The sequence below is a fragment of the Camelus ferus genome, chromosome 30, assembly GCF_009834535.1.
Source record: "Camelus ferus isolate YT-003-E chromosome 30, BCGSAC_Cfer_1.0, whole genome shotgun sequence".
Taxonomy (NCBI): Eukaryota; Metazoa; Chordata; class Mammalia; order Artiodactyla; family Camelidae; genus Camelus; species Camelus ferus.
Window position 1 is genome coordinate 2,905,542 of NC_045725.1, and position 24,743 is coordinate 2,930,284.

At 48.6% G+C, this 24,743-nt stretch overlaps 1 protein-coding gene across 7 annotated transcripts in view; it reads right to left on the reverse strand.

The window, feature by feature from the left end:
* ZNF236 (zinc finger protein 236) overlaps nucleotides 1-24,743 on the reverse strand; it is an 80,081-nt gene that overhangs the window by 21,390 nt on the left and 33,948 nt on the right. For all 7 annotated transcript variants that reach the window (XM_032470376.1, XM_032470375.1, XM_032470381.1 and 4 more), the window contains 15 exons: nucleotides 20,175-20,316; nucleotides 19,311-19,571; nucleotides 16,661-16,911; nucleotides 15,924-16,025; nucleotides 15,288-15,439; nucleotides 13,863-13,966; nucleotides 10,544-10,695; nucleotides 9,585-9,797; nucleotides 7,752-8,034; nucleotides 6,382-6,485; nucleotides 4,478-4,843; nucleotides 3,661-3,806; nucleotides 3,330-3,570; nucleotides 2,761-2,940; nucleotides 857-1,012 (listed from right to left, as the gene is read on the reverse strand). In XM_032470376.1, coding sequence (XP_032326267.1) covers nucleotides 857-1,012; nucleotides 2,761-2,940; nucleotides 3,330-3,570; nucleotides 3,661-3,806; nucleotides 4,478-4,843; nucleotides 6,382-6,485; nucleotides 7,752-8,034; nucleotides 9,585-9,797; nucleotides 10,544-10,695; nucleotides 13,863-13,966; nucleotides 15,288-15,439; nucleotides 15,924-16,025; nucleotides 16,661-16,911; nucleotides 19,311-19,571; nucleotides 20,175-20,316 — 2,853 coding nt within the window. The remainder of the gene's footprint in view (nucleotides 1-856; nucleotides 1,013-2,760; nucleotides 2,941-3,329; nucleotides 3,571-3,660; nucleotides 3,807-4,477; nucleotides 4,844-6,381; nucleotides 6,486-7,751; nucleotides 8,035-9,584; nucleotides 9,798-10,543; nucleotides 10,696-13,862; nucleotides 13,967-15,287; nucleotides 15,440-15,923; nucleotides 16,026-16,660; nucleotides 16,912-19,310; nucleotides 19,572-20,174; nucleotides 20,317-24,743) is intronic.

Consider the following 24,743-nt stretch of genomic DNA (forward strand, 5'->3'; position numbering starts at 1 on the left):
CATTACTACTGTAATTCTCCACTGACTTACGGATTCGTTAATACTTGCCTGTGCTCTGTTCATTTCTAGGGTCCAAAACGCAAGGGGACCATGTCTGCCTCACTCAACATCCCATACCCAGATTTACTCCCATCCCACTACAATCTTTTGCTGAACAAAAGGCTTACTGAATAAGAAAGCATTTCAAATAAACATGAAAAGAAGTTTTAGCTGTGGGTACAACTATATCTGAAGATTTAATTTTTTTCTCAAAAAAATGATATACAGGGTTGGAAAATAAGAGGGCTAAGAAACTACTGAAATCTCTACAAGAGAAAAAAACATGCATGTCACCCTACACTGGTGACGGTGACTTACGACGCTGTGATTTATTTCCCTGGAGCTCACTTACTTTTACTTTTTATTAAGTCTGTTCTTCAAAACCTTAGAAAAACACCTCCTTCTAACCTTGTCATCCCCCAGTCAGCTGGTGCCAGAACACTCACACTGCAGGGCAGAAAGCGAGGAGCCAGAGAAACTCCCTGCTCAGAAGAGACAGGACCCGCTCTGCATGGGCTCAGCAGTGCTGACGTGCGGACACACGATGCTTCGCATATCTGAATAAAATGATTTACCTTTATTCTTTAAAAGGTATAAACAACCTTAAAAGGTTAGTAACTCGAGAGAGAGCGCGCTGTGTGTCCTAGAATTACACATCAGCCACCTGTTGTCCCGGAAACACAGCAGACATACCAGAACACGCAGCTCACACGTGCACCACGCCAAGGCCGCTGCCTGCTCTCCGCTGACCAGGTGCCCGGCCCTCTAACCAGGACACCCCGTGAGGTCCTCAGCGGCCAAGGCTCCAGCGGCATACCTGAAGAGGCCAGCGCTGCGCTCTGAGAGAGAAGCTGCTCGTTGCTGATCGTCAGGGTGGCGCCTGTAGACGGATGACTGACGGCAGGCGCTGACAGTCTGATGCTTCCGTTCAGCTCGCTGCTTCCGTTAGAATTGTGCTGAATAAGGTCTTGACCTAAACGGAAACTAATACTGTGATACTTGGAAGCAGCATGCTCATTTGCATCCTGGCAGGTGTGTGCTGAACATACGTAACATCCTGCTAAAAATGAAAGCTCCCCCACTTTGAATAGTATTTACAGGAAAACGAATTTCCCTAAACGGAAGTCCTTGCTCACACTGTTTGGGCCCTGAGGTTCTGGGAGCTGAAGAGCTTTACTTCAACTCAGGGTTTGGGCACTTAAAGTCACACACTTTGTTGAACAAAACTTAGCCTGATACGAAAATTATTACCAAATGTGGGACCACCGGGTGTAGCAAAGGTGTGCTGAGAAGGCTCGCAGGGCCAGACCCCAGGGCAACAGGAGGGCCGCCCATGCAGAAGGGCCCTGCCCCAAAGCGCCGGGACGCCCCGCACGCTCACACACCGTCAGGACTCCCACGAAGACCCGGGCCTCTGCCAGCCCCATCGGCCACTGGAATCTGACAGTGTGATCAGACACGCGGAAACAGATGGACGCGAAAGGCAAAACCCTGCTGACGTCCCAGTGGAGCCACACTGAACACTTCCAAAGACCCGACAAAGACAACCTGCTTTTTAAACCCTGCTGTCGAGCTGAGCATCAGCAAGACACGGAGTGGGACGAGCTGCTGACATACGAGTCACTACAGCCAGTTCTCACCACACGCAATGAGGAAAAGTGAGGAAACAGGAGATCTTATGCTCAAGGTTTGGGCAAACCTCATTTCATCAAGTGATTTAAAGACTTCCCCTGGGATAAACCTTTTTAGCCAATTTTTAAAATAAACTACAATTATATTCATCTATTCTTTTGGATACACTAAAAAGCAATAAAATACCTAAATTATCAATAATAAGAAAATACAGGAGAAACAGAAGCACAATCCACAAACAAAATAACACATTTCCTGAATTATGAGCAAAAATTACGTTTTGTTTTTTTTTTGTATAGGACTAGCACAGTACCTTATATACTGAGGGACTTTGATCAACAAAATAGCTTTCTTAAAACAACTTCTATGTTTCCAACAGTAAAATCCAGGCATATTTAACAAAAAGAGGAAGTTACTGAATTAGCTTAAATTCAAAAGTTGATTTTTGCTGGCGATTAGCATCTAAAAATCACTGTATGTCATTTAAAAGCAAAGCTCCATCTAAGAATAGTTCCTCGAATTTCTCACACAAACTGAAGGGAATAAAGGCAGCGCTTGGACTCCACGTGGCCACGCTCTCTGCGCCAACCACCATTTCCGCAGAAATCTCGTGCAACAGAGGGAATGCTACGCTGGCCGACGGTCCTTCTGTTTTAAGGGAAAATGTGATGCTTCCTGCCCTAAGTCTGTATCTCCAGGGAGGTGGTTCTGACTCCCAGCATTTTTTTTTTTTAACAACAACCAATAAAAGATTGCTTTTATAAGACTTAAACGTCCCAATATCTACGATTCACACCAATATGCTCCCTTCGTTTAAAGGGGCGGGAGTAGGAATTACAAAGCCGGTCTGCTCTTTACTGAACAAAAAACCTGTGACAAAACTGACTCAAGCTGGACGTGCCAAGGGCCGCAGTTTCCGGGATCAGGTGTGAAGTGTAGTGTCCTCTTCACGAGACTGGAGTTTCTCACATAAATTACACACACTTCCTGAAGTACTGGATTTATGCAAAGCTCAGTCTTACAGGAAAAAAATAAATACAGGATTCACTTAAATTGCAGGTGAAGGATTTTAAACGTTTTAAGACTAACCAGAGATGGTCAGGGTGATTTCCTGCGGGGACCCCGAGGACGCCCCCGAGCCGGGCCCGGCAGCCTGCGCCAAGACCTGGCTCAGACTTGAGTTGTTGATGGTCAGGGTGATCTCGTGGGGGCCACTGGAGGTGGACACCAGGCCCGGTGGCGCCATCACCTGAGAGAGGTCTTGCGTCCCTGGTCATCACGACAAAAGAGAACACAGCCGGGCTTAGAAGAAGAAGAAGAATTTTCTCTTTTTACGTGAAGAATATTTTTGTGAAACTGTTGCTTTGAAAAGAGAATGATTCAAAATAAAATACCAGTCGTCTCTAATTCCTTCATCCAAAATGACCCAAAAAGGCTTTGTGACGACACAGGAAGCCAGTTTTATGAATGCAATAACCTATGTGCATATGTTGACTAAATGTCATTCATCCCAAGAAAAACTTTATTCTCAGAATATTCAACTACTTGCTGAGCTTTACAGAGAGCAGGAAACAGCATCCTACGTCCTAAAATCAGACATGTGACTGAGCAAGAAGCTGAAACCCCAGAGTCCCCACCAACAAAAACACAGCTCTCACCACTGCTGCTGGTGGTCAGCACGGAGTCCTGCTCCGACAGGGGGCCTATGGTCAAGTTGGCAGACGTCACCGTGGGCTGTAAGGACAGGCCTGAGATGGGCTGGATGACAACACTGGCTGGGACCGTACTGTCTGGCGTCTGGAGAGAGCTGCTCTGTGGGGCCAGCCCGGGCTCGCCCGTCAGCTGCTGAGCAAGCAAGCTGCCCTGCTGTAAGGTCTGCTGCAGGATGCCTGGGTCAATCTGAAAGTGACAGACACTCGGATGACAACGCTGGGGTAGATCGTGACTCAGACCACATTGAAGCCCAGAAAGCCCTGGTGGCTGTCATACCTGCAGTGTGATGTTATTAATGCTGGAGGCCTCAATTCCAGAAATTTGAACATTTGGCCCAACCAGGTTAGCCGCCAGCTGTAACTGGATGCCTTCCAGGGTGGCCAGGCTTCCGTCTGTCAAAGACACGGTCCAGTCACCACCAGCTGCAGAGAAAGAATAGGAGTGAATGGGTATCAGGAAACCTTAAACAGGAAAACTCATTCTCATACAGGGATTGTTGCCACCTAAGCGCTATGCATCCATACGGGCTAGTTAAGGCACATTGCTACCTACTGTACGTCAGACACATCCCTGTCTAATCTCATCGCCACAAGCAGACCCTGTGAAAGATGTGAAACAACACTAATACTGTTGTTCCTTAGGCTGTAATCCTGCCACAGCCACACAACAGGAAGGAAGTCACGAGAGGAGTCTGCCAGCTGCCCGCGGTCACCGTGCTACCTGCGAGAACACAGAGAACCCAGCTGGCTCAAGCGTAGTGCTTTCCCAGCACTCAGGTAACTCCACAGGATAAAACAAGGTTCGTTTGTGGGTAGCTCCCTGTTTCATTTGTGAGCGCGCTAACCAGGAAGAGACAGGACTGGCCCCGCGGGGACAAAAGCTAAACAAGGTGCCGGGCTGAGAAGCGGGCATGGTGCTGCCCCGAGAGCGGGGTCAGGAAAGTGGCTGAGTCTGAAAGGTGAAACTTCAGTTTTCCAACTGCCTCGTGTGGGAAAGCTGTGCTCTGGGCTGCAAGTCGTGGACAGACAAGTGTGTGTCTGTCCACCAGGGACCTCACTGACCCCCCTTCCCGGTCCCCCGGCGACCAGTTCACCTGACACGGAGGCGGGCAGAACGGCCTGGCCCACCAGCCCGGGCTGCAGCAAACCCTGGTCCAGCTGTCCTGCCAGAACAGAGTTGTTCATGATGAACACACTGGGGTCCGAGGAGGACGCCTGCAGGGCGCTCGCGGGCTGCAGGCCCTCCGATGAGCTCCGGGTCACGGGCTTCCTGCCTTTCTTCGGGTCGGGTTTGTAATGAAACTGCATGTGCGTCTTTCTCCGCCCAGATGTGCGGAAGCGCAGCTCACAGTGCGGACACTTGAAGGGCTTGGCGCCCGTGTGCAGGCGCATGTGGACCTTCAGGCTGCCCTTCGTGGAAAAGGCGTTGCTGCACACATGACAGCTGAAGAGCTTCTGACCTGTGGAAAAACAGAGTGGATCAGGGGACGGACGGACGGACGGATGGGCGACACTTGCTCCCACGCAGCGCAGGCACCGTGGGATGCAGATGCGCTCCCGAGAGCCCTCCTCCTGCAGGACACGTGGCGAGGACCCAGGGTGGCTGCACAATTGCCCGAGAAGTTCACCACTTGTGCTCAGTCCTCTCCCAACATGATACTCGGTGCCACAGCGTCACACTGAGCCCAGATGGGGCGGGGCCAGAGCTGCTTCCCCAAGGGCAGCAACGAGCATCGCCCCCTTTTGCTGACAAAGGGGCACCCAAAGCAGCTCCAGAAGAAAGCACCTGAGGTGCATTCCAGGCTCCATCCAGGTCGGCTCCCGTGACACCAGCTCTCTGAACGCATGGCCGCCCTGCAGAGGCTCTGGGAGAAGAGGGGCGGCTCCTGGAGGACCGAGACTCACCCATGACCAGTGAGGCTGCTCTGCCAGCCCTGCTCAGGACTCACGGGCCACCTGACGATGCCAAGGACAAAGGCCCTGAGAGGGGCTTCCACAGACTCTCCTGCTAGTCCTCATGCCCGGAGCCCACACAGTCGGGGGCACATGCTGGCACCCCGTGTGAACATGGCCACACTGGCCCTGCTAGGAACACAGGTGAGTGAGCTCTCTTGACCTCAGCAGTCCCCAGTGCAGCGCAAGAGGGACAAACACAGACCCGAATGGAACAACAGAAAAACCATCCACCGAAGAGGCAGGCTGAGTTCACGTATGTTCAATTCCAGATATTCGCCTATCAGAAAAGAACCACAGGGTTCACAGCTGTATGTGACATTCCACTTGTACTCTTTTGGTCAATTCTGCTATTTATAACCAAAAATTAAGAATATAGATTACTTTGATAATCATAAGCCTACGAATCACAGCAACAACCCTGACATTTACTCAACTGTTTACCACGTGGCACTTCCTGGCCTAGTGGGAGGGATACTGGCATCAGCCCCATTTTCCACATGAGGAACTGGAGGCTCAGAGAAGAGGCTGATAAGTGAGTACAGGACACACACCAGGCAGATGTGCAGAGTCCGGCTTCCTGCCCCCGGGACGCACAGCACAGAAGCCAGAAGCAGAGGCTTAAGACGTCCTAGCTAGGACAGCCAACCTGCAGCTCCTCAAATCAGGTGGGGAAAAGAGAATGGCCGTGACAGTTGTTCCCCTCACATAAAAAGAATTACTACCTGGTACCTGTAATCAGAGTTGCAAAATCCCGTTTTCACAAACCTCAACAAACTGAATCTCTGGCCCAAAGACTAAGAGGCAATCTTCCTAACACAGGTGTTTAAGTCTGAGTAAGACCATGAGACCACTTACAACTCACCATTTCAGACCTAGACCCTTTCCTTCAACACTATATGGATCATTTTCTCCGTGTCAGGAATCACATGTCTTTGATACCCATTTCCTTATGGTTCCTCGTTTTTAAGCTCTAATTGTAAAAGTGTCTATGTGCACACCAGACACAGGCACACACATACATGAAAGGCACCTTCCGACGCACCTGTGTGGGTCTTCACGTGGCAATCCAGCGTAGACTTAACAGTGAAGCTCTTCCCACACTCATCGCATTTATATGGCTTTTCTCCAGTGTGGATTCGAACATGCCTAGCCAGAAAACATTTGCAATTATTGAGTGTTTTTCTTTTTAATTTTATACACATTTGCTAACAACTTCGTGATTTTAAATTTGTAGCCACCCAAATAAACAAAAATGTGTGACTATGTACTGAATAAATTTGGCCAAATATAACTTTCATGCCTCACTGTATACAAAACACCAAAAAGTAAAAAAAAAATCTACGAGACCAATGAAAACAGGACTAACGTTCTTAAACAACAAAGAGTTCTTACAAATCATTGATAAGACAAGAAATACCACAGCAGAAAAACAGGCAACACACAGGCAGCTTGGAGAACAAACACAAACAGCAAAAAGCCATGTGAAAGGAGCTCCCCCACACGCAGACTCTAAAGGCAGCAAGTTCGGATGACAAGATGCCCCTTTCCCCATCAGCCTGGTGATGACCCCGTCGGCTGGTTCGACTGGGAGGCCAGCGGAGGGTGTGTGTATCCACCAGCACTGACCCTGGACCCCACACAGGTGCACGCAGCACACAGGACAGCGCTGCTGGTGATTAAATGCTGAAAACTCAACATCCATCAGCGAGATCTGGTGAGACAAGCTCCAGGACGCCCACGCAACAGGACGCGAGGTCACCACTGAGAACGAAGAAGGTTGCAGGTACCAAGAAAGAAAGTTGTCTGAGACTCAACAACATGTAAAAATTAAACCAAAAACAGGTGCAGAACTTAATGCTGACATACATGTGGACATTTCCGAAAAAAGCACATTACTGCCAAGCGTGGCTGTCTCTGAGGAGAGGATTTTTTTACTTTACAGCCTCCTGTGCTGTTTTTTTGTTTTGTTTTGCTCCACCATATTTGTCCAATACATGATGGGAGAGACCAAGCCTCAAATGACTATTAAGGGAAGGACAGAACAAGAAGAAAGCTGAGAGCTGCCCGGCTGCGCCGCGCTCCTGTTTCCGGGGTAACTGCCCTCACCGCCTCCTCTGTGGTGCAGATGTCAGGGTCCTGCCTCCCTGTCTCATGGCCTGTCCTTCTTGGCTACTCAGCAGCGCCACCCCCAGGCCACACCCTGCAGGCCTTTAAAGTGGGGTGTGGATGCCCACAGGGCGTTTCCAGGCCCTCCGCCCCACCCACAGGACCTCCCATCCTCAAAACGTGCAGACTTGAAACCACAACTCGAGAAAGTAACAGGCCCCAGGAGGCACCGGGTTCAACACCGGCCTCCCTCGCTGCAGAGAGAGTGAGCGGAGCAGGCAGCCGGGGGCGGGGGCCGGGCCGCACCTGACCAAGTCGCTGGGCTTCTTGAAGCTCTTGGGGCAGTAGGAGCAGCAGTTGGCGTGTTTGGGCTCGGCCTCCAGCTCCGCCTGCCTGTCCTTCATCTCGCTGATGCGGTCCTTCTCGGCGGCCGACTGCACCAGCACCTGCTCGGATACCGTGGCGCTCTCCTGTGGCCGAATTCTGGCTAACTGCGCCGTCTCCTCCTCTGTGAAGGTGATGACCTCGGGACGAGCCTTTCTAGACCCATTTCTTTCGGAATTTTCTTCCTCTTCCTCCAGACCCATCTCTAAACAAAATATAAGAAAAGGGATGAAATCCTAATGAAAAACTAAGTTTTAAGAGAGTAAGTAAACCAACACTAAATATTCAGCTTAAGTACGTGAGGTTAAAATTGTAACTCAATGAAGCTGCACTTGGGACGGGGAAGAGCTTTCCGCACCACTGCTGCACTGAGAAACTACGCAGGAGCGCAGGAAAGAGAGCAGCACCGGAAGGATGTGCCTCAAGGGAGGCACCACTGACCCCAGAAAGATGCTGTGATCGAAGACCGCCTTCCGCCCCTGCTGCCCAGCCAACAGTGAGTGGCGAGCGCGTCAGTGCCCGCACCTGACGGGTTAGCAGTGCCCAGACAGACAGGCATTTGCTGATTAATACGGGGGGAAGCGAAGTCCCATAAGGTAAAGAAAAGCAGCAGCCCAAAGAAGAGACCAAAGAGGTAAGATAGCAAATAGCTCCCAACTAAAAAGACTTATTGAACTGAAAAAAACACTACATACATACATACCATATAGAAGTATTCTCTCAGGGAAACACGGGGATACATTTACACTGACCAAAAACTAGAATGAGAGGGTGAGCTGTAATGGACAAGGAAAGGAGATCTGGCTGGGAGGGCGACGTCATTATTGCACAGATAGCTAAGAAATTTTTGTAAGTGACAGAAACACTAAATAGCAAAATGGACAGTGACCAAAACCAAATTTGTGAATTAAAACCTAACTGGATGATCCTCTTGGAAGAAAGAGAAAAAAGTTGGATGGGAGGAGGAGAAAGGCAGAGGTGCAGGGAGGAGGGTGAGAGGAGGGGCCCAGGGAGGCTGGAGCCACGCAGGGGTAATTGCAGAAAAGGAAATACAAACTTCCACATCAGTGTCAACACAATGTGGGAAGGTCTGGGGGCAGCAGGTCAGGGACGGTGGCCCCACCAACACTGATGAGGAAATGTCGGCAAGAGAGCACGAGGATTAGGGCAGAGTCACTAAAGGCAGGCAGGACAGTGAAACGGAGCCAGGACCAGGGACACCGCGTGCAGGTGTGGCGCCCAGCACACCCCCTCCCGGCACGGCAGCCGTGGTAAGACCAGGAACGGCTGAAGAAAGGTCAGTCTGCAGGTGACCCTTCTCCCACCCACAGCAAAGCTCACGTCGAGTCTCTTCTCAGTGGCCCAGAAGATTCTGGAAGACACCAAGACGTGCAATGGTGCAGCTAAACCTGCAGGCAGCACATGCTGAGGCTGTGAAGAGCTTCCAATCAATCTGGCAGGCTGAGGTAAAGGCATCAGGTGCTTACTAGCCAATGGGAAGGATGCGTACTTAGACTTAGAAACTATGTGCATCTGCTGATTAGCTAACACTCTCCAAACTACAGAGCTCTAGAAATAGTACCTGGACGCCCATGGACGTCTCCTCTCTGCGCCTCTCTGAGTCTTTCTTTCAAAAAGCACGTATCGCTTTCATAAGCAGAAAATGAAATTAACTCATTTTAAAGGTGATCTGCATATTAATTAATCACTAAGTGAGCCTCTGGCCAGTAAGCTTGACCCCACAAAGGGACACACCTGCTCCTTCGCCCTCTCCGGACGCTGAGCCCGCAGAGGGGGCCACCTGGTGCCTCTTCATGTGCTTCTTGCAGTGCACCGTGGTCCGGAAGCCCTGCTCGCAGAACGGGCACTTGTACGGCTTCATGCTCGTGTGCGTCGCCATGTGCCGGGTGAGGCTGCCGTTGGTGGTGAAGGAAGCACTGCAGACGCTGCAGCTGAAGGCCTTCACGCCTGGGACAGAGAGACGAGGAGAGAAGGCACTCATTACCCCAAAGCATAAGTAACCAAAGCAAACAGAAGTGCGCTCAACATGCCACCGATTAAAGACCATCTATTCACTGAGGTCTCCTATGTTTAGGAATTGAGGGTCTCTCAAGAAGCGTTACTTTAAGAAGATGGAAGCCATGTCGTAAGGACGTTCCCAATGAAGCAGACAGACAGGAAGTGCTGGCAAGGATATGAAACTGGAGCCCTCACACTGCTGGTGGACAAGAAAACGGTAAAATCGAAGGTTTAAACAGAATTATCATAGGACCAAGCCAGCCCACTCCTAAATGGAGTTGTGAAGACATACGTCCACAAAAATGTATGTGCAAACATTCAAGATTACTCCTCATTGCCAAAAAATGAAACTCTGATGTCCAACAACCAAAGAGCAGATGAACAGAACGTGGCCTGTCCACACAGTGGAATATTATTCGGCTATAAAAATGAATGAAGGGCACGTGCTGTAACACCGGTGAGCCTGGAACACGTGCTGGGTGAGAGAAGCCGGTGACAGAAGGTCACAGGTGATTCGGTCCCATTACAGCAAACATGCAGAACAGGCAAAGCCACAGAGACAGAAGACAGACCAGTGCTCGCCTGGGGCTGGGGGAACTGGGGGGGATGAGCAGCTCCTTCTGGGTGTGATGGAATGTTCTAGAACGAGACAGTGGTAACGGCTGCACCACACCCAGTGCAAGGCAGATACTGACCTGTGTGTGTCTTCTCGTGGGACTTGAGGACCCCAGAGGAGACGCAGCCACGTCCACAGAGCTTGCACTTGTACGGCTTCTCCCCAGTGTGTGAGCGGACATGCTGCTTCAAGTGGCTGGACTTCTTAAAGCCTTTGTGGCAATAGTCACACCTAGAACACAACAAAGCACGTTAGTTCACAGCATGATTACAAATGTGACACTTGAGAATGGAAGAAAAGCAAATACTCTTCACCAACAACCAATAAACAATCAGGCGTAACTGTCACAGAAACTAAGTGTGTCCTCAATGCTTAACACTTACAGAATGCTAGCAATAGTCACGCGTTAGACCAGATTCTGCTCGAGTGTCTGTAGCTTTAAACATATTTTATTATTTCAAACTTAGTAAAATCTATGGCAGTCCTCCAGCAGAAACAGTATCTGATTAATAGGAAACTACTCCTTTTACAGACAGTACGTCCACTGCGTGCTGTTTTCTTTTCTAAGTCGTAAGACATCGTGAACCTTTACACACTGCAGGCTCAGAATCACTTACAGTCCAGACGCTTGGAAATGTCAGTTCATTTACTCTTTCGTTGGTAAAATACTTTACAAAACAGATGTTACTAGAACCCTTTTGAATAATACATAAATAATATAGTGTTGTGTTCCTCTCAGTTGTTATAGAATATACTAAAATTACTTTAAGGATGAAATAATTTTAAAACTTCTATTCATGTATTATTAAAAGCTAAAAAAAAGATTTAGAAAGCTTATTTCAACTTATTCCCCTATTTTTTCCATTTCCAAGTTTTAATCTGTGGTGGGAAGTCTGAAATTCTAAACCATCACCTCCGAAGGCAGGACGCGCGCGCGTACGCAGCTAAGCCTCCGCGGACGCCGCAGCTGAACTGAAGACTGACTCTCGTAAACCCCCTGGGAGCATTGCCCCAGTGGACGAGTCTGGTTTAGTGAGGTCACCCAGTAACAACAGAAAAGCAAGCAAACAACGGTCACCAACCAGTTCCAGAGAAACAATTCTGCAGACGAAGTCGGGATTGATTCTAGTCTGAATGTCAGTAGAAAAAAATACCCGTTTCCGGAGCTAAGCACCCCTAACTGATTTGATGTTTGCTGAGAAAGGTTTCCTAGTAAGAGACCCAAACTTGTCAAAATGGTCACATCTACTCATTAAAGGTGGCCACAGACCACAGAGAAACAGCCACCCCAGAGGGCAGCGTGAGAACCAGACCTGCACGCCCAGCCCCACCCCCTGGCGATGGGACCTCTCCCACGGCTGCACCCGGCTCACCCAGCGCAGCTCCAGGAGGAGATGTGGGCAGTGCAGCTGCTCACGGAAACAGCTCCTCTGAAGGGGGCCCTGCCCAGGGTTCACAACTCCCGGCAGCTCTGCTGCTCTCCACTTTTGTCACTTACGGGACAAAAGGTAACACTACAATAAAACTCAGAGGACCCGGTTCCATGCTTCCTCACATTCTGGGCGGGGATCCCTGCTCTCTCTCATCTGAGCCGATGAAAGACCCCACCCCCACCCCGTATCTGCACACACACTGCCCGCACACATCCCCCTGGGCAGAGCGCCCAGGGCGCAACCTCTGAGCCCCTCCTTTGCCCACAGACATCGCCCCTGCGGCTTTAACATGCACACTGAAAACTCCCAGGTGCGCATGTCCACCCTGGCCTCTCCCTTAATTCCAATCTGGTTTACGGAACTGCCTACATGACATTCCTTCTCAAATATTCAATCCTAATGATTCAAAACCAAGCCTCAGTCTTGACACCAACACCTGCCCTCCCCCAGGATCTCCCTTTCCAGGAGCAGTAATTTCATCTTCCAGTGGCTCAGGTCACAGTCCTAGAAGTCAGCCCTAACCCTTCTCCTTCTCTCACGTCTGCTCCTGTCACCACCCAGCAGGCCGAGCTCACCTCTACCCACTCCCCCAGGGCCTCCCCGCCCGCTATCACTTTCTCCACCACCACAACACTGACCTACGGTGGGGCCACCGGTTATTCTGCCCTATTATCTCTTCCCACTGGAACGTCAGCTCCATGAGGACTGAGGTTCTCGTCTCTTCTGCTCAATGATACAGCCCTGGTGCTCCGCACACGGCAAGTTCTTCACAAACACTGAACTAACAAATGAGTGAATGAATGGATGGTGAACGAGTGAATGGCTGAGTGAATGGTGAATGACTGAGTGGATGGTGACTGAATGAATGAATGGTGATTGAGTGAGTGACTGGCGTCTGAGTAGCCAGAAATCTAAAAGTGCCCGAGCAGATGTCACAAAGGAATCACATACAAAAAAATCAGACTAATCTCACTTAGAAGTACTGACGCAAAATCCAAACTTAAGCATCAGCAGACACCTGCTGAGTAAATGGAAGTGTGAGACATCAGGGGTCAGAGAGGCACTAAGGCTGGCTATGCGCACCTGCTCAGAGTCCACGAGTCGCAGGTAAGAGCCAGCGCTCCAGCAGTTCTGAAGCTGCAAACTGATGAAGACCTCAGGGTGACCCGCTTCTGAAGGGACAGAATCTAACATGTAAGCCCAGGCATAAGGTATGAAACACAAATCCTGTGAAAATGGAACCTGGCCTCTCAAAGGTTTCCTGCTTAACAATATTAACAAGACTTATCCATTTTCAAAACTCATCATTACGACCACTCATCTGAGTTAAGGTAGATCACCATTTCTTAAGAGTAACTAATGAGACACGTTTTTTGTTGAATGGCTCTGGAAAAAGTCATCAGAGTTTATAAAGTATTTGAAGTAAACAATAAAATCAGCAAAATATTATCAAGCCAAGACCACCTCTATAAAGACAATATTCATTTTCCCCTTTTTATTGCGTATGTACCCATATTTAATTTTAAAGAAACCCAGGTAAACGCCTGCGTCCTCGTATGAGCTGGGCGGGGCCTCCGCTCTTCTCCCCGCACCCAGACCGCACCCGGCGCCTGGGGGCACCCAGCAAGTGGGCTCGTTTAACCCTGTCTTCGTAGTCATGCAGGCTGTGCACACAAAGCACACACAGAGCCTCGGACAAAAGGCACAGTGTGAAGCTACTTCTGAAAACAAGGTAACGAAGGCCCAGGGGTGACAGGACGCTGCCGTGAGAAGGGTAAACGTGCGGGTGGCTGCATCCAAACCTGGGCCGTGTTGCTTGCTAGCCGTAGAAATTTCCACAAGTTAGTCTCTTTCATCCCAGATACTTCCTTTACAAAGTGGGGCGACAACGGACCCTGCGACACAGAGCTCCTGAGCGGGAGTGCAGGGGCCCACGTTCGGCGCCGCGCGCCTGCGGACATGTACCTGTAGGAGCGCCGGCTCTGCTCCTCGCTCTCCTCCAGGAACTGGGGGCGTGGGGTCTGCAGGTCCAGCTCCTCCTGCGATGACTCTTGAATCAAACGAGTTGTCTAAAATTCAGTAGAAGTATAAGGCAGACTACTTGAGTATCTATGAATAAATACAAAACAACTAACAACTAAGGATAAAAAAACGCATAAATGCAGATTTAAAAGGGAGAAACCCCAAGTGGTTCACTGTAATCATTTGGGCCAGGTTAATAATAAAAATCATTTATACCAATTTTATTGAAGAAGTACTTATTTTTATATTTATCTTCTAATAACTTGCTTTAATACAAAGTTTACTCGAGCACGAGACTGATCTTTCTGTACTTTTTATGTCTCTTAAGAGAACACTCTTTCATCTGCTCTGAGAGTGAATAAAAGGTCCTACTTGCTTAAAATGTTAAGTCTCCTCGCTCATCACACAGTCACAGGAGAGCAAGAGAGCAGACCCCGCCCCTTCCTGCACAGGAGCTGCAGCCCAGGCAGCCAGCGCCGGGAAGCGAGCGGAGACCTGCTCAGTGACTTCCAACCCTGCAGGAAACAGCGTGCTCCGTGGACAGAGGACAGGCTGACCTTCGGGACGTGCGGAGCCGGCACGGGACAGGCCCTAGCAGTGGAGAACCCACTTGTGTGTACTCATCCCCGACCTCCAGGACCCATGCGGACGACCCCACTGTGCCCCGAGTGAGCAGGGTGCTGTGTGACACAGAGGCCCCGCAGTAGGGGAGGCTGGCCCTCCACCACCCACAGGCAGCATCCGCTGTCAATTACAGCTTCTGAGCAGGGAGAAGAGGCTCCGAGATTGTCACTGCAGGGTCCAGGCCCACCACTTGGGAAAGCTACCAGTAGTGGCTTTTAGAGAAAGAAAACAACTGACTGGCCAATCATTTTCATCACTAATGAAAGATTTCCAAAAATGGCAAAATCAAAACAAAAACAAAAACTTAAGTGCCTCCAACTTGACTGGGAGAGAAAAATTTTAAATGATGCATTTAAATATTTATTTTTAGTATGTCTACACTCATTATATTTTCATTCTAACATATTTCTTTTAATATTACGCCATTTAAATGTTTAGGTTTTGTCACTAAAGTAACATAATACCCTTCAGATGTCACTGAAGTCAGTCACACTCTACTGACTTTCCTGACTTCTAGCCAAAAAGGTAAAGCCACATCATGGGAATGAAATCTTAAAAGTTAAATGGAAATGTTTTAAGGGAAAAGAAAGCCTTATGTACTAAACAGTTAAATTTTCACAGGTGATGCAATAACCTTTAAAGCTGAAAAAGTTAACATGCCCTCCTAAGTAAGTAAAATTTTAAACAACTACAGTGAAGAATAAAATAGAATGTGCTAAATGATGACAATTCAGTGATACTCACTACGTTAATCGTATCAGAGCTGGGGACCTGAAGTAAGTTCTGCTGGTGGAAACTCGTGGAGAGGGCCTGAGACTCTAGCGTGCTGGAGTCCTGCAGCTGCTGGACGGGTGGGAACGCAGTCTGCTGATTATATGTATCGGTCACTGTAAAACCTGAAATAAATTAGAAAATATGAGTTATGCCAAAAAAATCCCCAAAAAGTTGGTTTCATAAATAAAGATGTTTAAAGGAACAGTTCTCCTTTCTGAATTAGAATCAGGATTAGTCTTTATCAGCAGGCTCTAAAATCATCTGCTTGCAGGCAGGAGGCTGCACTCAGCTCAGGTCCTTCAGTGCAAGTTACAGACCAGCCAGAAATACTGTCACCCCTAAGTCCCAACTTCTACTCAGTGACAGTTTCTTGGCTGGAAACCACGTGTAGAATGGTTGCGAAGGTCGCTTTCTGCAAAATCTGAACAGACTGAAAAGCAGCGAGTGTGCACACACACATACACACAGGTAAAATCCACGCAGAAAGTTACTTGGTTTGAAACCATAAATTTCAGGACGGCATTAAAAGAACAAGGTTTTTTGTCCAGTTAAACCCAACCCAAACACAGCTCACTGAAAAATCCACATGTACGGCCCCGCACTGACCCTGTGACAAGCCCGCCGGCTGGAAGGATGGCTGAGGGGGCGCCTGCTCGTCAAACTGCTCCACGTGCCCCTGCAGGGGGCCCTGCGGGGCCACAAACCCATCTGAAGACAAGAACACAAGGAGGGGGGATTCACAAACTTGGGAGTTATTTCAAACCTACCATCTGTCCAGAAGGACACTTCACTGAGTTTTTATAAATCAGCCCCCTTACTGTGAAGAGACAGTAGGTTATATACACATAAAATGCAGTTAAGGCATTATCTTTGTACTTCCAGAGTATCACTTCAGTTTACCCTAAAACTTAGGCATTCTTCTATGACATGATACCCCAATGTGATTTCCTTCAACAAGTATTTAAAACCTTTCTGGATGTGCGCTGTTCCAGGCAACACAGAGGCTAGGAAGTGCAGAGTCCTTCTCTTGGACCAGATACAAACACAAGCGGTCCACGGGCTCACCTGCCCCAGGACCAGACTCCAAGTGCCCCGAGCGGGATGCGCATGGTCGCGCGGACGTCCACTCAGTGCAAACCAAGGGCATTTTCAGTGCATTAAGGTGTGAAAACGGGTTATAAACATACACTCTGGGAAGCCCTACTGCCACAATTCGAGCTGCGCACCCAACTCTCGCACGCACAGCACCAACTGTGATGTAAAAAGCCAGGGTGAGAGGATAACGTGGACTGGAGTATGGCGGGCTGCAAACTTTTAAAAGCTGAAACTCCTGAAACACTCACCTTCATCCGCCTCCAAGGGCTGGCCTGTTATCTGCTGGCCGAGCCCCGCCTCCTCCACCACAACGTGGGGCGGCTCCAGGTCCAGCAGGGCGGCGGGCGCGGCTGCCACGGCCCCGGCGCTCGGCTGCAGCGCGGAGCCCTCGATCTCCACCTGCATCTGGGTGGGGACAGGCGTGCCCTGCTGGTCCAAGGGGCTGTCATCCACCGCGGCGGCTTCCTGGTGCTGCTGCAGCTGCTGGGCGAGCTCATACCTTCAAAGAGTCAACAGCGGGCTGTGACACACCTGCACCGGCTGCAACAACGGCTTTCATGTTAAACTGCCGCACTCTGACGTCGGTGGCAGTCCAGTTGAAAACTAAGTATTAATAGTTCTGAAAGAAAAATCACGCTCCCTTGTCTGCAGATCCCTTGTCTGTCACTGATGATAGGGACCTGAAGGCAACAAGCACTTTCTTCAAGTTTAAAAACATAAAAAAGATGCCACCTGTTTCACAGTAGAACTCTCCCAGCTCAAACTCTGCACTGAGCCAGAGCACTCAGAAGAGGAGAGGCACGCCACAGGGCCTCGCCTTCAGTGCTACAACAGCGTGGGGGCCGGGGCTGTCCTGCGACTGCCGGGGCCACGCACGCCTCCTCGGACCACCGGTCACCGCGCCTCAGAGCACGGAGCACGGGACGTGGAACTGCACTGACTTCCTGCAAGACCGTTACTCATGTCGACGTTACTTTTATCTATACAAAATCCACCCAGCATATCTTCCCAAGGTCAACAATTTCTCTATCAAAGAGAAAGATGAACAATGAATTCAGTGAGGCTATCCAACAGTATCTAAGCTATGAAGGGGCTAATCCGCATTCTAAGGTGCCGTGGATTCCAGAATCGTCTGAATCTGCCAACTCAGAACTCCACTCCTAGTCCCAAACACAATCTTTCCTCTTCATTTCTGGTATCAAAAATGGTCACTTCTTGACTACTTTTACCAAGGAAGGGGGAACAGAAATGTACTAAAAAGTATGGAAGAAAAGAACACGCCCTGTGACACCACTACCACTGGGTCGCTGCACAGCGGTGGCACGGGTCAACGTGGGTCCCCCTCTGTGGTCACTGTGGGAGCTTTGTTTCCTGTTTGTTTGCTTGGGTGTTTCCATAGCTTTTACTCTAGTAACTTTTTATACCGTCTTTACTGCAAGTGTATACGGTATCTGAGGAATCCCCAAGACTTCAAACAAAGGGCTGACACACCAGAGCCACTCTCTGCCTGCAGGCAGCTTCCAAGAACACACAGTCTGTAAGATAAACACCCGGCTCTGCCATGGCACTGTCACCTCAAAGTCATACTCCTGGAGTAACTGTAGCGTATGTCCCTCAGCGTAACCCCTGACGAGCAGTGGCCAAGGCAACACTCAACAGACAGAGGTGACCCAGCTGAAAACAGCTGGCCCTCTGCCCAGAAATCACTCCCCTGGCTCTCGGGCCCATCAACAAGGCCTTAACCTGTCCTCCCGCCACCACTAGGTGCACGGTCAAGGCCACTTCCTGACAGACAAAGACACTGCTCACTACGCGCTAGGCGGGCTGTGCCCACGCCCCACCTCTCTGAGCTGGGTAGCCCTCCTGAGCGTCCTGCCCCAGAGGGCGGGAACACAGCACCCCGAACATCCATGCACTCACGAATCCCCAGTTCCTGAACACATGTGAAGCACGTGAATTTACTCCGTAAAATGCACTGAAGTGTAGTAACTGGATACATAACCGGCCAGAGGCCCCTGATCCCACACCATCATGTTCCCTAGATGGTCTCAAGAAGCAGTTGAACTTGGCTATGTCGTCAGCTGTGCCAAAATCAAGGACATCGCTTCTGCCCAGTGTGCCGAGGCAAACCAGAACCGGGTCCCTCACAGCTTCCTTATTCTAACCACTGGAGTTCCGTTCTGTACGTCATGCCCAGACGGAGGCATCTAGGGTAAAACGCTGCCTGTCAGTAAGCGCTCTAGGGCAGAAGGCTAACACTCCTTTACGGCAAGCCTGGCGTCTCACTTCACTAGGACGCGGCCCCTTGCCCAGGCTTCCCATCACAGCCCAGGACTCTGGCTTCACAGACACACCCACTGTCGAGGTGAGACACAGTCAGAAGTGCGTCTCTGCAACGGCTAGGGGGGTCAGCTCCAGCGAGACGGGGCAGCCCTCTGACCAAGCAAAACATGTGAGCTTTAGTGAGGAATCTGTTCCACAGCTGAAACCCACATGCTTTTCAGGTTAGTGACACAGAACAATTGCCACCCAAGTCACACTGATGACGCGCCCAGAAGCCACGGCTTGACCAGGATTTCCTTTCTTGGACTCTTCACCACCTCATTATAGCAGCCATTGTCTGTCTAGCGTTTCATCTAGTACTGACGGTCAGTTTTAAGAGAGTTTACAAAGCATTTAGCCCAATACAGACTACCTCAACATCACAGTAAAAGTTAAAACGTTCATGCTTTAGTCTGTGGCTCTCCATAAATCCTTAAACACTGATTTAGAAGCTTCTTTGTCCAAACACATCAAGCTAGGATAATACAGGAAACAAAGACAAGCACTTCTTCAAACCACTCTTGGCCGGCACCGCGGGCCGTGAAGACAGTCGGCCGGGCCGCCTGGCCCACGCACCTGTGGGTCTTCATGTGCTTCTTGCAGTTGAGCGCGGTCTTGAAGGTCTTCTGGCAGTAGGGGCACATGTAGGGCCGCAGGTCGCTGTGGATGCCCATGTGCCGCCGCAGGCTGCCGCCCGTGCTGAACGCGCCGTTGCACACCAGACACTTGAACGACTTGAGGCCGCTGTGCGTGCGGACATGTGCCTTGAGCACGCCGGCAGAAACAAAGCCTCTTCCACACTGGGAACACTTAAAGGGCTTCTCACCTGTGTGTGACCTGAACGGAACGACAATTGTGAGGAGCGAGCGAGCGAGCGGCTCGTGCGTCGCCTTCTCTCTCCTGACCGCCACTTCTCTGAGCTAAGCAGCCACGACCCGCTCTCCGTTCTACCAGCGGGACCCCCGGGACTCGGCGCCCAGGCAACCTCGCTACGCCCCGAGCTCGTGCACAACCGACAGAGCCGGACCCCGCCGCCCTCCACGCTCTGCGCTCCTCGCGACATCTGTCCCTCCTGATGGGGCTTCTACTTCCTCTTCCCTGCTTCTCACACCAAGAGTTACCCTAAACTCTGAGGATACACCTGCAGAGCTGTCAGGATAATCCCAAAGACACAAACCAAAAACGTCTTTGATGTCCTGGCAACTGCAAACACTGAAATACAGTAAGAGTGTAAATAAAATTCAGTGGTAATCTGGGTAAAACCTTTTAGTCAAGACACGAAAGAATGAAAATATCAATTACCAATAAGTACTTTGGGGTCAAAAGTGACATTGTAAATACCAAAAGCTAACACTACTATTTGTATTATTTCTACAAGTTGCCAGATCATAAATCACTGTAATTACACTAAATTCCATCTCTGAATCTATGTCACCTTACCTGATGTGTTGTTTAAGATGGCATGATTTTTTATATGCACGATGACAGTAAAAACACTTGTACGGTCTATCTGCTTCATTTACAAAATTATTATTAAAATAACTTTGAAAAAACTGGTTTCTTGGAATGGGCTGGATAAGACCTATAAACCAAAAGAAAATCAGGAATAAATCACTGTCAATACTACTAAAAAAGTTAAATGTCAAAAGGCATCTGCTTTACCCACAAGATAAAAATCCTGAGGAATTAAGAGCACGGATTTCAATGTTGCAACTAAATGCATTTTAATTATGTTAGAAACTGGCTATTTAAAGAATACCTAGCAGGAAATACTTACAAAGTTAACGTAAGATAGATTTTTTTTTCCAACTTACGGAAAATCTCTATTGTCACAGTTACTTTTCTTGGCTCTAGAGCCAATTTTTAATGGATTTCTGCATTTTCTTCCTATATGAGCATTTGCTGGCATGGAATCTAACATAAATATATCAAAATTTAGGTTAATCAGGATTTTAAGTCCCTTGTTCAGTATGAAGAGTGTAACCTGAGTGCTGTAACAAACTCAAAACACAAGTGACTCTAACTCCATGTAATATCTGATAAGCTACTTCCTTGTTCATTGTTGAACTTAATGGAATGATTTCTAAGCAAAACACCAACTAAAAATGTGTAGATCTCTCCTCCCACAATTAAAGTGAACTGTACAAATACACAAATGTGAGAAATTAATTTTCTATAATTTGCCAGACAAGATACTCATTAAAAAGACAAGAAAGTGAAATGTTAAGCAAGTAGTTATATAAATGATAAAAATTCACAGAAGCAGATAAAATAAATAAAATTCACAATGAAAAAACAAAAAAGCCCTCCAACAGCTGTCTTACGTCTGTCTCACAGGGAAAAAGCAAGATATTTTGCAAATAAGAAAATACATTATTGCTTTTGCCATATCCCACACCAAAAAAAATATACACCTTATTGGGTGTCGGGAGGGAATGGGGCTCAAAAGCTTGCCTATTCGTCAGACCTGAAGCCAGTTAATAAAAGGAGGGTTCCCAGAGAGTTTCTCCCCGGGGCTCTGCAATGCAGACACCAAGCTCACTAGACGGCAGGACCACGTGGTTTCGTCAGAGTAGCCAGGCCGGGACCTCCTCCGCGCTCGAGGCTGCACCTGACTTAGCACCTCCAGGAAGAGAACCACTGTCTGCACCATCAGCCCCTGGCGTCTAGCCTTCGCTGGAGCAGCCCGACTCCAGAACCTCAACCAGAGACTTCAGACCAGCTATCTGCACCAGGCCTCGAAGCTAGGGGCCCTTCCGAGGCCCACAGGTGTCCCTTCTCTCTGTGTCACCCCGTGCTGGTGCAGGGCCCCCTCCCGCCCCACTGTTCTCCCAGCTCTTTTCTCCTGTGGCTTCTGGAACCTACATTCCAAGACAAACAAGTTCTCCACCCTGAGCAGGCCCCATAAACAATGTTTAGTTACTCATTTCCCTTCCGTAACAGTAGGTCTCTGGTTGAACGGCTCCCCTCGACGCGCCCGTTCCTGAGGGCCCATTCAAGTCTGAGGAGCCCTGGCCTCCAGTCTAAGCCCGTCTTCTGTCTCCCCGTCTGACCTCCCTCCCACCAGACCTGCCTGCCCTCCATGAGCCAAACATCTTTATCCCATCTCTTGCCAGTCCACCCTGTGCAACCTGCAAGTCTTCTGGCCTCGTCTCAGTAATTCACAAGATCATAAAGAAAAACAGAACCTGCCCGTTAAACCTCTCAAGAGAAAACCATAATTAACAGTTTAGCATAAACTCTAACAAAACAGCCTGTAACACAAAAACATAAGTGGGACCCACCATACACATTCTTCTGCAATTACTGTTCACACTTCACATACACATTTAACCTTCCATGACACCACCCCCATCATTCTTGGGATGTTGGCCAGAAAACCCACTGTTCCAATGTACCCAGTTCTCTCAGTACCCTTTTGATGGATATTTTGATTGTTTCTAACTGCACACTATTCACAATGCTGCCTGAACTATCTAGTAATACAACCACTGCCTTGTGACCACCCCCCCCCCAGGTGTAAGATTACAATCTCTGGGGCGGTACCAGGCACACGTATTTTTAAACAGAGCCCCAGATGAGTTTGAGGCCTTTCAGGGGTCAGAGTTGGGGGGGTCCCACTTTGAGCTATTAAGGAAGTGAAATAACAGGCTTCTTTTGTCACCTCCGATAATTTTACAAACACAAAGTTCTGTTAAAAAGTTAGGCTAACTGTAAGGTCTCAATATTTGAAGGAAAAAAAAAAAGGTGAACTCAACATACGTGTAAGTCCTAGGGGCTTGTCTCATTATGCCATTTCAATAGACTCTTACTCCTCTTATACATACATATTTTTTTTCTTAAAGAAAACTACTAATCTCAAAGAAAGGCATGAATAAATTTCAGTGAGTTAATACGCCTCAAAAAAAAAATTGGAACGTCCTCAAAGCTTCCTAAATTCCTTCTATACTAAAAGAAAAAGCTTTATCTTGTTTGGGAAGAATACAACTTAGTCTTACAAGAGCTTTCACATACTGCAAAATAACAAAATGATGATATACTAAACATAAATAACACAGAAGAGGAACCTGGTGTACTAGGTTAGACAAGCATGTTGAAGACAAAGCAAGATCAATGCACTAATATCAATATGGTTAAAACATGGATATAAACTGGAGGGTCAATCACCACAGCCCTGAGGTTTAAAGTAACAGGTAACCAAAGTGGCTCATTTCCAAGAAAATATATTTCAAACATCTGTGCTCCTCCACAAAAATGGAAAAATGGTGATACACACACACAATGGTGATCTATATATGAGGAAAATAGTGATTTTAGAAGAAAACCAGACATGTCATATACACACATGATTTGAAAATCCAGGAGCAGCTGCGGATGACAACACGACAGTCCCCTTGACTCCAGTGCTTCCCCAGTCCAGCATTACGTCACCTGAAGTTCAGTGCTCGAGTAGGAGGGAGAGCACTCAGAGCGCAGCAGATGGCGTGTCTAGTGAGACACGTCCCTGAAGTGCAGTCGGTCAAGGCGACCACTGCCTGATGCCAGTGGACACAGGACACCCAGGATTCACGGCCCCGCCACCTCTGTGCCCGGGCGCGACGGGAACAGGCATGAGGTGAGCGAGCTTCACCGGCCACACCCTGATGCCGGCGCCAGGGGCCCAGGCTCTACCTCCACCGCAAGTGCTGGCTGGGGGGCCCTCTCAGGGGCCCGGTTTCTGCATCCGCAAAAATGAACAGTGGTGAGTGTGGAGAAGCTCTGGGAAGATTATTTTTTAGTTCCCGTGTGAAGGTTTTAAAAATTCTATGACTATATGGGACTCCTCCCTTCAATGACGCTCCCTTCCAGGCAGAGACTAAAGCACCCAGCGTAGCAAGATTCAGCGCCTTCTAACACTTTCCCACATGACAGTCCTGGTGTAAAAGGGAGTGTGTTTTAAGTGACTAGACTGAGCTGGAACTCCTCATCTACCAATTACGTCAGGTAATTGTGACTAACCAATGTAAACCCTCTCTGTCATGCTGTTATCAAGATCTGCCCCCCAAAGATTATTACAGTCACCAGTCCTATGTTTTCTATGTAGACCCCAAAGAGCTCAGAGTCCGAGGGAAGAGACAGACACAAACATAAGTAACAATGACAGGGGGAAATAAACATTTACAGTGTTTCACATTTTACAATGTGGAGTCAGCTCCATGAATCATCTTTCCCCCACGTGTCTCACTCAGCTTAGAACAAAGGAGAATTCTGCCTCCACAAATCTGGTCTAAGACACAGGCGTCTGTGAAGCCAAAAGAAAAATGTTCCCCATTTTAATCTTGGCAAAAGCTGGGGAATCAAGACTCCAGTTCAACTCAACTAAGGATTTGTAGACTTAATGGCAGGAAATCCATAGGGTATACCTGACTCACAGCAACCTGAGGAAACTGGTGATTTGAAGGGCCCCTCAAGGTGAAGGTAATTCCAAGGCTACTAAATAAATGTTTCATCTGTCCTGAATTAGAGATTCTTTCCCATTTTAGGAATAACACAAATCACTGAGAACCTAGACACTGGGGCGAAGACTGAACACACATTAAGTGAAGCTGGTCTGTTGTTTACTTTTGTGAGCTAGCGGGACCGCACAAGCACAGGGAAGAATTCCAACCTACCATGGGGCTGCGACCAGCCTGTACATCCTAAACAATGACACCCTCAGAATCACAGTTCCTGGGAAGCTCAGGGGAACTTACACATAAAATCACTGGAGACTGGTATTTGGGGGAGGATGAACTTAAATTTGCATCTTTTGGGGGTTTTCCCTTTCTTCTGGAGTCAATGCTGGTAAGTACATTATTCTAGAAAAAATTCATTTCATCTAAGCTTCAAATTTGTTAGTAGGAAGCTGCCGAGTTGCCACAATTTTTATCTCATTTGTGTCTGCGCTTACAGCTTGTTTTCCTCCCTAACATTATGGATGTTTCCTCAGCCTTTACCAGACATGGCAGGTTATCTATCTAACTGTTCACT